This window comes from Taudactylus pleione, unplaced genomic scaffold, assembly GCF_031769625.1.
Source record: "Taudactylus pleione unplaced genomic scaffold, aTauple2 ptg000006l, whole genome shotgun sequence".
Taxonomy (NCBI): domain Eukaryota; kingdom Metazoa; phylum Chordata; class Amphibia; order Anura; family Myobatrachidae; genus Taudactylus; species Taudactylus pleione.
In genome coordinates, this window is record NW_028284409.1 from 15,383,909 (window position 1) to 15,396,773 (window position 12,865).

The 12,865-nt window shown below is 42.6% G+C and overlaps 1 protein-coding gene across 1 annotated transcript in view; it reads right to left on the reverse strand.

The window, feature by feature from the left end:
* The window catches only part of TXLNB (taxilin beta), a 91,367-nt gene that overhangs the window by 2,756 nt on the left and 75,746 nt on the right, over positions 1–12,865 (reverse strand). Inside the window, exons 8-9 of the mRNA XM_088454148.1 lie at positions 11,563–11,655; positions 1,372–1,467 (exon numbers count right to left, since the gene is read on the reverse strand). Coding sequence (XP_088310274.1) covers positions 1,372–1,467; positions 11,563–11,655 — 189 coding nt within the window. The remainder of the gene's footprint in view (positions 1–1,371; positions 1,468–11,562; positions 11,656–12,865) is intronic.

The window sequence follows — 12,865 nt, forward strand, 5'->3', positions numbered from 1 at the left end:
TGTTAATGTCTATTCTATCTGGAGTTTCCATTCAAACCATTAGTAGCACAAGTTTAAGACAAATTGAAAATCATCACAGTACTTTTACTATAAAATGCCACCTACTGAAACAACTCAGTCACCTTATTTGCTAAACTGTGCCCTAAGTGGCTACCATTCCACATTGAACAGCCCTTTTACACATAATCATTTCCCTCTAATTACATTGTGTATTTCTGCTAATGATGGTTTACACTTGTAAGGGGTATATTTACTAAAGTGCGGGTTTATAGAAGTGGAGATGTTGCCTATAGCAACCAATCTTATTCTATTTATAATTTATCTTGCACCTTCTAGAAGATAATAGCTAGAATCTGATTGGTTGCTATGGGCAATACCTCAATTTCTATAAACTTGCACTTTAGTAAATATACCCCTAAGAGTCAAATGGGGGAATTCAATTCAACGCGATGTTGAATAGCCGCGGGAGGGAGCTCCCACAGCTACTCATTATATCGCGCTGTTTGGGCGCGCTAATGATTTCTTCTCTCACCCCCCTGGGGATGCGAGGAGAAATCCGACCAAAGTGCCGGGCACGCAGCTGTTTTTCTGCTTGCGCGCCCGGCACTTTGGATAGAGAATGCCGGTTAACGCGCCTTAACAGCCATTACATCCACTCTCGTGTAATGTATACACACCTTAAATCACTCTGTACATTTTAAATCTGCCCCCCTACAGTGCAACCTGGATTTACCAAGATACAAAGTTACTTCATTTTTTTGCTTTGCTCTCAACTCTGAATCAGTTCCTTACTATATAAAATATCCTAATAGCCCTGTAAATATTCATTATGTAATATGCACTTACCACTACTACAATAAACACATGGACACATCCTTTTAAATAAGGTTTTTCTTTAACCGCTGGAGGATCATGAACAAAACATCATTACAATCATTCAATGTCATCTGCATTTTTAAGATCAAAAAAGTCTATGATTTTAAATATATCTAATTAAAAACAATGATTTTATCCACAAACAAATACTAAATATTGTTTTTTCTATTTAATATATATACTTAAGAGTTAAAGGTGAATTGATACTAAATGTATATATGTTATATATTGTGCCTATTTTCATTACTTTTAATCTGTCTCTTTATTTCAAGTGAAAGGCGCGATAACCCACATTCTCCGACCACACAGCGCACTGAATTGAATAGCTCAGGGAGCTCGCTCCCGGCGCTATTCAATTCGCGTTAAATTGAATCGCACCCAAAGTTTGTTTGACCAAAGCTTTACTAAACAAAACTGTCAGCAGTTCTAGCTTGAAGAAAAGCATTCAATCCATTGCTCTGCTGGTCAGTGATGACTTGCTATACAATCTCCTACCTCTTCAATCATGTCCAGCAGTGCCTTATTACAATTCTCAAATCGTGTTTTCCATGTGTTCGTATCTTTTTCAAGTTTCTTCATTTTTTTTGTCATCTAGCAAATTTAGAGCACAAATTCCAGTTAGCACATAATCATAAAAACAAATGACTAGATGCTGCAAAAATAAAATGAACAAGGTGTCGAAGGAAAATAAATGTCTCAATGCTGAACTGATCACTGTATTTTGACAAAGGTAATTACATTTTATGTCTACTGTTCAAAGAGAGAATGTATTGTAACATTAATATTTTACAAGGCTGTCAGGTCTTTGTGAGTAGCATGATGTATCTCGCAATAAAAACAATGCCTTTTTCTTGCAAAATATAAATTGTTACATAAACTTTCACTATTCAGTATGTCACATGGTTTTTCATTTATTTATATTGCTACATTATATAGTTAATAAATGCCACATGGAGAAAATTGTTATTAAACTTTTCTTATTGTTATATTTGCATATAGCTTTGTTGTGCTTGATGGCTTTGACTCCAACTTCAGACATTGTTTTTGTTTCTTGTATGTATTTTACACTACACATACTCATATAGCAACAAATGTTTTAGTGGTGTTGCTAATAATAATACTAATAATAATAATAATAGTAATGATAATAATAGTAATGATAATGGAGCGACACTGTTTTGTACACTATATCTGACACTGCTATGCAATTATGTCATTACATGCCTACATATATCTAGTAAAGACATGAAAAAGATAGCTTTAGGAGTAAGTTGTGGTGGAGTGACAACATAATCTGGTAAGAGACAAGAACTGTATAGACAGGGGGAACAGGCTTTAGAAAACAAGAGCTAGAAAGAGGATACTGAGAGGAGAATTGATGCAAAATAAGACTGGGCAGATGAGATACAAAAAGAAGCAGATAACGCTTGTTCTAGCTCAAGATTTGCACTGACGCCTGTACTTATGCCGTTATATACACTTTAATCCACATCATATCTTCTTGTAACCTCTGTTAATAGATGTTTAGAGTGACATATAGGGAGTGATTTAACTAGTAGTGATGGTTGTCCTTTACCTTCCAAAATGGCACATTATGACCAGTACCATCGCTCATTGGTACTGCAGTATAATTGGCGATGTTAGGCTACTGTAATAGGTGGAAATATATGCAGCACATCTCCCAGATTTGAATTACACCCTTAGCTTGGTCTTATTTGAGCACTTTTACCTGAGTTGCAATGGGACAAGGTTAGTGCTCATTTTTCTAATATCCTCATCCAATAAGTTCTTGTGGGCTAAATTCTAAACTGCTCATGTTCAGTTGTCAAACTAATATTTCTTGGAAGAATTAAAATATCTACATAGTCAAATCCTGAATCAAGCTAGAGATTATTCCACAGTAATAAAGTGTTGTTACACTATATTAATCTATATTAATATTAGTTATTTATATAATACCAATATATTTCACAGTGCCATACAATATAGTACAGGAAAGAGTGGGTTGGTTGTATAAAAAAATAGGGCATATAAAATATTATTATGTATACGCTCTCTGGGCCTGATTCAGAGCCGCTCGTAAGCGGCCGCTCGTTCGCTCCGAGCGATGTTCGCACATCTGCGCATGCGTATGGGTCGTAATGCGCATGCGCCAACCAGTCATTGCGGTCGAAAATCGAGCGCTCGCAAAATAGCGAGTGCCTGCTAATTTGAGTGACAGGATGAGGCGTTTGTGGGTGGTAACAGGGGAAGGTGCTTGAAAACGGGGAGTGGAGATCTGAACGCAGGCGTGCCAAACGGTCAAAACGGGCGTTTTAAGGGTGTGCATAATTAACAAAGCAGCATCATCGACCACGTCACTTGATTTTTTCTTAGCCTGAACTGTTCGCATGATTGCGGTAGGAAAATCCTACCACAAGCACTGCGAGCAGTTCAGATGCCTTTCAATGTACTCGATTAATCAAATAAATAGTGGAGATGACGTAGGATGGGAGCGGCCAGGGGGCGTCTTTACAAAATAGCGAGCGCATGTTTCGTTCGCTTGCTCAGACATAGAGGCGTCAACAGATAGCAAAGAGCGAGCGCTCAATTTAAATAGCCGGCCCCTTTTTCTGAACAAGCGAGCGCAAATAGCGTCCGGCTCTGAACCAGGCCCTCTATTCTGTACCAAGATGGTCTCATTAACTACTCAGGAAATATCAGTTAGATCATCCAAAGTAATCTTTAGTAGGTAATTGTGAATTGTCATACCTTTTTATATCATTGAGTTACTTGTGCAGATTTAATTTACTGAATTATTATGAGATAATCCCTCCTTTTGTAACCACTAACTTCACAATGCATAGTTGCACAGTTTTTGAGGCATTGCATATCTTTAACCACTTAACTGATGATTTTTTTTTCCTAAAAACCGCTCCAAAATTGTCGTTAGGTGAGTTAGATGAGGAACATCCATTTTAACTTATTCAAAATGACTTAATTAAAAAAAAAAAAAAAAAGATTTGTAAAAAAATGGGTTTCAAACATTGGAACCACCATCGGAACATCGGAAACATCACGACGTTCAATTTGAGACTGGTTTCAGGCACCAAGTAAACTAGGGAGGTGAGGGGGAAGGTTAATTTACTTTTTCCCAGCGGCTGCTAATCTTTGCGGCCGCTGGGTGGGGGGGTCCTGCTTTGCTAACTGATCAGCAGTGATTGGCAGTACAGCAGACACAGGGGGAGAGGATGCAGGCAAGCAGAGGGACCGGAAGGTCTAGTGTGTGTGTGTCACACAAAAGTCGCGCAACTCGTGCTTCAGTGATCCCGGCGGGTGGTGCATGTCAGACAGACTCTGATAAAGCCCGCTGGGATTACTGCAGCATGTGCTGCACGACTTTTGTTTGACATGTGACTCACATCATTCACCCAGGCCACTACTTCCCTGGGTGCACGCTTCTCCAGCTTATCACCAGCCTGAAGGGGACCTCGTGTAACCTCTTCCCCCGCAGCCCAAAAAGGCAGCCAAGGAAGGTGGTCACCACGGTGATGGCTCAGAGATAGCTGGGACCCAGCTACTGCTTCCCGTCCTCTCTCCGTCTGTATGCAAGGTGTCACTGGTTCCTACTCCCTGTCACTGTGGCTCTCTGCATGTTCCCAGGTGAGGTGAGGCTGAGACTTCCTGCTGCACAGGGGAGACTTTCTCCATCCCCTGTCCTACTACCACTCCCTAATGCTCCCTACAGATTTAGTTTGGGGCAGCTAGCGCTCACCCTATGATTTTAGGTCTATTAGTAAGAGATGTCTGACCTACATAATATAGGTCCTAACAATCTAAGGACTTGTGGTGAGCTGAAGAATGATAACTAAACAATTAAGAAATTTAAAAATGGAAGTAAATCTAAAAATAAACTTGGGATTGGGACACTTTTGAACTTACTCCCTAACCATTGGAACTCCTACCCATTTCAACTGCATTTATAAGATTTTTTACTTTGACATTGATAACCTAATTTTTATTATTTTTTTATATTTAAATTATATATATATATATATATATATGCATAAGAAAGACCCGGCACTCCATAAGTCCCAAACTGGGTAAATGCCTTGCTCCAGGTGCCCTCAGTGAGGCGGAGATCACTCCCCTCTGTATAGTCCACAACAGGTACAGTGGCACTCAGAATGTTGGTTGTGGAGTCTCCTGAGTGCCGCTGTACCTGTTGTGGACTATATATATATATATATATATATATATATATATATAGTAGAAAAAAAGAGTCAGCACATCCATATAAATCCATAGAAAAAATAAAATACGGTAATCCAATATTCAACACATGGCAATGTCAAGGTTTAGAGGGGCTTGTGAATAAATAAACTGTGCAGCAGCAGTTCATCATAACAATATCAACAAGTCATCATGAGAAATACTCATCACAAGTCCTCCCTCCAGTGTGGGCGCCACTCACTGGAGGGAGGACTTGTGATGAGTATTTCTCATGAAGACTTGTTGATATTGTTATGATGAACTGCTGCTGCACAGTTTATTTATTCACAAGCCCCTCTAAACCTTGACATTGCCACGTGTTGAATATTGGATTATTTTATTTTTTCTATGGAGTTATATGGATGTGCTGACTCTTTTTTTCTACTGCGTAACATATTATGTGTTTGCACTCTGCATTGTTGCAATTTTTAAGTGTGTGCTGCTGGTCTCATATGTACTGCTATATATATATATATATATATATATATATATAAATAAATATTTGTTTTTATAGATTACTCACTTCATCCCTTCCCTTCATGTTTTCCCGTGAGTAATTTGTAAGTCTGTATATCTCTAATGTGAACATATGATTATAATAAAACTCCACAAATTCAATTAGTAACAGAGGACCTTATTCACTCTCAAAATGCGAGCACTCGCTCTGAATGAGGGCGACCGCTTCCTTTTTAAAATCCGACCTCCTGGCCGCTCGCTAAGCTGTGGGTGACCACCCACAGCTTTAGCGAGCAGCCAGGTTGATGGTGGCGATGGTCAAGACCATCGCGACCATCGGGGCTTGCGACGAGAACCTTGTGGTAGGGTCTCATCTGCCGCAAGCCCGAGTGAGCTTTCGGCTCTAATAGAGCCGGAAGCTCACCACTGACATCACGAGTGATGTCAGTGGGGCCGTCCCCAAACGGCAGGCATTCCTTGGGCAACGCCTCTGTTTGGCCAGCCACCCCCCCACCCCGTCTACAAAACGGTGCGAGCTGTCGATCACCATCGACAGCCGCCCCTTTTGTAGTGAGCCCCGGAGCGAGAGAATTTCTCTCGCTCCGGAGCTTGCGCACGCGCAGTGTGGCCGCTGCGTGTGCGCAGGGCCTCAACATCGACCTGCTTGTGAGCGCTCAGCGCTTGCGAGCGGGTCTGAGTGAGACCCAGAGGGGGTCATTCAGACCCACTCGCGAGCGGCAGGACGCTCGCAAGCAGGTCGATGTTCCCCACTGCGCATGCGCACGACGGAGGGAGCTCCATCGTGCGCATGCGCGAGACCCGGCAAGCGACGGGCTCACCATCGCTCCGGGTCTCGCACCAAAGGGGGCGTGCTGTCGATGTTGATTGACAGCACGCCCCCTTTGGTGGGTGTGCCTGCCAGACGGAGGCGTTCCCATGGGAACGCCTACCGTCTCAAGCCGGCCCCACTGACATCACTAGTGATGTCAGTGGGAGTGATTTTGGCTCTGATAGAGCCAAAATCACTCCAGGGCTTGCGGCAGCGAGACCCTACCACAGGGTCTCCGTCGCAAGCCCGATGGTCAAGACCATCGCGACCATCAAGGACGCTCGCTATAGCTGTGGGTGGTAACCCACAGCAATGCGAGCGTCCATGAGGACGCTCCAAAAAAAGGTAGGACGGCCCTGATTCAGAGCGAGTGCTCTGGTCAGAGCGTTCAGCTCTGAATCAGGCCCAGAGTTCCTTATAGTAATTTTTTCTATATTTATATTTTTTCAATCCCAAATTTATTTTCATATTTACTTCCATTTTTACATTTCTTAATGGTTTAGTTATTCTTCAACTCACCACAAGACCTTAGATTGTTAGGACCTATATTATGTAGGTCACACATCTCTTACTAATAGACCTAAAATCATAGGGTGAGCACTAGCTGCCCCAAACTAAATCCGCCTGTATATTGAGAAGAATGGTGACCTCACCAGCAACAGCCGCCCCCTAACCCACTCCAGTTCCTTTTAGAAGAGCGCATGATAGACAACCTGTTTTTCCTACAGTTCCCTACTACTACTGTGCTCCTTATCTGTCCAGTGCCTAGCTCTGCTGCCAGTCCCATCTTCACTCACTGCCTGCAGCCCCTTCCAAGCTCCTCTGTGTCACTAGTCCCTTCCTATCTGTCCTGCTCTGCTGGTTCCTGCAGCCACCTCCTCACTGCCTGCTCTATACAATGTTACTCAGCCCCCTCCTCAGTGTCTTCAAGAGAGCAGGCACTGAGTGAGGAGGGTCCTGGAAAACATTGTATAGAGCTTGTACTGATGTTCTGCAGCCACTCTCTATGTGTCCCTAGCTGTGCTTCTAATCTGTCCTACTTTGTTGGTTCACATGTGAGATACTGCCTATTGCCATAGAATCAGAATGCAGCACAAACACACAACACAACTTCCTATCCACATGCTGCATCCCCTGATCTCTCCTCTCTACTCCTCCCCCTGACCCCTGCACCTCTTCCTACCCATTTCTCGGTTGAGGCGTCATTCATGCCCCTGCCCCATTAAAATCTGTTCCACTGTCCTTTCTTAACACCAGTGCCTATGCCCCTTCCCCAAGTGCCTCTAGCCCCTCTCACCAGTACTTTTGCCGCCCTCCATACCTGTGCCTCTATGTCCTTCCCCACTTGTGCCTGAGACATGAGGGACGAGTTAGGCGTGGTGGAATTTGGAACAGTTGTGAGGGTGTACTGTACCTTTTTTTCATTCTACTGTATTGTCTTACAGTACATCTTGGAAATTAGATTTATAAATGGTTAAAACTAATATAAAATATTGTGAAATAAAAAGAAACTCTTCTTCCATTCATCATTAGGTAGATTTATTAAAATATGTGGTAATGAAATCAAAGGATGAAAATTATCATATCAAAGACGCCCATTGTTTTGTCTTTCTATTGTTTGAAGTTAAAAGGGAATTATCATGGTATTAAAAAAGTTAAAAGATAAGATATGGGAAACAGTTGAAGCTGGATACACACTGGCAGATATATTGGCCGATCAATTGATCAGACAATATATCGTTAACTGATCGGCGGGTGTGTACAAAAGATATGTCTGTGACCCGCGTCGTTCACAGACATATCGCGTCGGCTCTGCTGCACAGCTGATGTCCAATATATCTGCATACATATTGGGCATCGTGCTGTGTGTATGGCCACCCAGCCAACCACACGATTGGTTGGCCATTCAGTGACTTACCAGGATGGGCTGGATTATGCAAAGCAACTCCTGGTCCTGGAGTACTCTTGGGAGCTGCAGCCGACGTCAGCGTGGGATCTTCTTCAGAAGCTAGATCTGGTGCTCTGACAGGTGAGTTTAACAGCCGGAAAGCAAAAGGGAGATAGCGTGTATTCCAGCCAGCGTAAGGGAGCAACCAGTGGGTGCCAGCTAACAAAGTGTGCCCCGGCCAGCATGATGGAGCCGACAGCAGGTAATCCACCGTGCAGAGCCCCAGCCAACAGGAGGGAGCAACCAGTGGGAGAGAACTGCCAGCTGGAGTCCCGGACAGAGAGAGGGTGAGAGGTGGATTGCCCGTAGACCTGATCGGGAGCCGACGCTCAGTGACAACAGGAGAGAGAGAGCCGGAGGGAGGCCCTGCTTTGAGTCCTGACTCTTCACAGCTGTGCCGCAGGTGGCTGCATGCCCGGGCTGGTGGTGACTCTTAACTTCCCACCAAGCAGTCCTGAATACAGTGTTACCCCCCTCCCCGCCCCTAAGGAAAAGTCTCCACACAGTTAAGGGCCATAAAGTGAGGCAGCGTCCTCTTCCAATTCCCAGCAGCAGGGAGATGGAGACGCAGGGGCTGCTCAGGAGGCAGCTATCAGCGTGTGGAGAGCGTGTGTGGGACCAGGCATGCCGTCTACTGGAACATCAGCAAGCACAGGTCAGTGCTCCCATCCCCCCAGCCCAGTGCCCTCCATCTCACTGACCCCCACCCAGTGTCTTCCCCTTCTCCAGACCATCTATAAGTGATCCCCCAAATGCCAGTGTATCCCACCTAACCAGCCCAATGTTCCCCCCAATTCCCAACCAGCCCCCTGCTGCAATCTCACCTAGTACCTCCCAGCCATTCCAGTCAGTGTCCCCCTTATCCAGCCTTGTGTCCCCCCTCTCCATCCAGCCCAGTGCCCCCATCACAGCCCTGAGTCTCCCTCATATATCACTCCCCCCACAGTTTTCCAGCTCACTGTCTGCCTAACTATGAACACTGCAGCCACCACTTATTATTACACTCCCACCACCATTAGGGCAGCCCCCTCCCTTGACACCCCAGGGTGTATGTGTGTATATATATATATATATATATATATATATATATATATATATATATATATATATATATATTAAACAATATGTCTGTGAATGACGTCATTCACAGACATATCGCGTCGGCTCTGCTCCACAGCCATTGCCCAATATATCTGCAGTGTGCTGTGTGTATGGCCGACCAGCCAACTAACGATTGGTTGGCCATTCAGCGTGTTACCTGGATGGGCCGGGTTATTCAAATCGCCTTTTTGGAGTTGGCGTGGGAGCAGAAACAGCAGCAGCTTCTGCAGTGCAGCGTGCAGACAGGATCCAGCTGCCAGATTTGACAGGTGTTTTACATCCACAGGGGGCCAGGACACTGTTGGAGGTGAGGCAGGTGTCGGGAAGTGAGAGCTGTGAGTGGGAGCACGGTCAGAGGAAGCTAACGAGCCCCAACCAGCCGGAGCAGTGAGTGATGTGCAGGATCAGGGGACAGTGGGTGCCCTGTCCCCTGCCAGCGTGAGCTGGTACATGGAGCTAGGGAAGGGGGTGTGTGATCGTCCGGAGGCTGCTGTCAGTTGTGACTTGGGGGGGTGGAGGAGGAGGTGTGCGTGCGCCGGAGCTGTGACCTGGGGAGGAGGATAAAGTGACATGATGTGAGGGAGCTGTCAGTGGCAACTCCAGCCAACGGGAGCTATGCCCTGTGTGTGAGGGGTTTAGAGGGTTAATGCAGATGCCCATGGGCATAATGGAGGTAACCCATGGGGGCCCTGGTGTAATCCAGGCATATACACTGCTTATACTTTACAGTTTTATTATTTTTTTGCAGCTTGAAGTAGGAAGCAGAAAATAAAATGTTAAAAATTGTGAGGTAAAGCTGCACTAATGTGGCCGCCATCTTAAATTAAATTCATGTTTCCTGCACTCTTCCCAGCCTGTTTTGAGACATGAGAGAAGCCGGAGTCCAGTATCAACCCCCCCACCCCGCTCGCCCCTGGCTATCCCTGCTGCCTGTCACCTGACCCCCTAGGGCTGCAGCTGCTGCAGGAGTCTGCGAACCCCGCTCAGGTCATGCAGCCCCACTGTGTAGGTCCTCCACTCCCGCTGCTGTGCCCTCTCCCTTTGCTACCGGCTGACAGCAGAAGAGCTCGGGGAGATTGGAGGGAGCTCCTTGAAGGTAAGAGGACTCAGCAGGGAGGGATATTTTCAGATCCCTCTGCTGTATCCTATACTGTATGCCATCTCAGGGTGGCGTACAGTATCACTGTCAAGTTCTGCTAAAAAAAAATTTTTTCGTCACTTGATGAATTACATAACTTCCACATTCCCATACTGTAGTATGTGGACTGTGCAAATTACCGGTGGGAGAATTGTAACCAGGAGATGTCGGTGATATCTCCTGCGTTACAAGAATGATGAATAACCCTTGCACTTAATTTCTACAAAAATAGGTGAAAATCTTAATTTTCACCTACTTTTGTAGAAATTAGATGATGATGAATAGAGCCCTATGACACAGATGCTGATACAGGAGAATAGAGGACCTATTTCTTTTCCCTGTGTGCTTTTCAATAAGCCAGTCCACTATGTAAATTACAGGAAGAAATGGCACATTTCACAAAGATGATCTGCCAGTGTGTACGGAGTAAAAGATTAATTGGCCAATGTCCTCACAACAGATATATCTTTAGATGGCAATGGCGGTTGTTCAGTGTGTATGAACAACCATCATCTGCAGATCGGTTGATCTGCAGATATATCTTTCAGGTGTGTACCCAGCTTAAGAAATGAGATATAAAAACAAAAAAAATTATTTTATGAAATTATGGTTATGTATTAGAATTCACTGTATGGTAATACATATTGTGGAAATATGATATTGTATTATGGAAAATATATATAAAAAAGTAAAAAGATTAATACTACTATTTTTAAATTATTATTATATTAAATGATTAATGACAAAATCTAAATATTTATGCATTTTCTATGATCTATTGCTTTTTTCATCTTTGCATACAAATTTGTGGCCAAACGATTTTTGATAAATTGAGCATTATTATATGATGTCCTACATTTAAAAAGTGTGAGTTAGTGGAAAAATGGATAGTGATTTCATAAGTGGCAGAGACATTAAAACCTTTTAAAAAATTATATACATCTAAAGTAAAAAAATATTCACCTTCTCCATTTCTTTTTTGAAAGTCGTAAAAACTTCATTGCTTTTTGTCAAAGAATTTTGGAATTCATCAAATCTCTCGGAGTATAGTGTAATCTGCCAACAGAAAAATGAGAATAATTAATATTTCAAAGTAAGTTGAATTTACACTAAAGTAAGTGCCATTTGTCAAAACTCTGTTAATGTAATAAATCAACAGAGGCAAGTCTACAAGCACATAGAACATAAAATTTTTTATGAGTCACTCCACTTTCTTGTCAAGCCTAAGTCAAATTTCCTCTATTTAGCATTTCTAATGATCACATACGCTGTTCAGAAATAATAATTAACAATTCCCTTTAGGACTGTCACTAGAAGTACCAAAGTATCCAGAGTTAATTTATTTTCATTAAAACAATTTAAATGGAACAAATGATTATGTTGTAGAGTTGTACTGGGGATTATAAAAACACTACTATAATGTTTAGATGGTATACTATGCAAATGTTATGCACATATATTTAAATATTATGTTTTATTGCAGATATTACTGTCTATGGATAAAGAAGAGAGAAACAATTTGTCATTGTTTGGAGTTGTAATTGAAGTAGTTTTGCTCATAGATGAAGATTTGATAAATAAGTATTACTTTTGGAGAGTGCGAGGAAGCCAGAGTACCTGGAGGAAACCCACACAAGCATGGGGAGAATATTCAAACTCCAAACAGGGCCCTGGGGGGAGTAGAACTGAAGATCTCAGTGCTGTGAGGCAATAAAGCTAACCATTACACCATAACTGCTGAAGAATAATAATAATAATAATAATAACAATAATTATAATAATATTATTATTATTAGACAGTGTAAAAGATGCATTCCATTAGCACTAGTTTCTCATGTATTTTATATAAGGCTAGGATGGTCACAATAAAAAAGTCAATGATTAAATATTAATAATAGGAAAAACTTATATTATTGCGACAAATTTTATACCTTGAATAACTGAAGTTTTTACAAAGTTTTCCCAGTGTATTCTCTGTCTCATTCTTTAAAAGTCTGCCTAGAAGAGTAGTTCTTCCATATCTTGTCCATCTTTTGAACAATGCAGAAGTGTGAATCTGCCGTAGGGCATAAACAGTATTGTCATGGTAAGCATGAATGGTAGTAATGCCTTGCCAAAGTAAAGGATTCAACTAAACCTCATCCATGTATAACATTTTGCAAACACTCAAATGCCTAGTACAGAACTCTAAAAGTAACCACATGGTGTAATCCAAGGAGGGCGTTATTACTATGAAAGTGTGGGGGTCTAAATATAGTAATTCTGT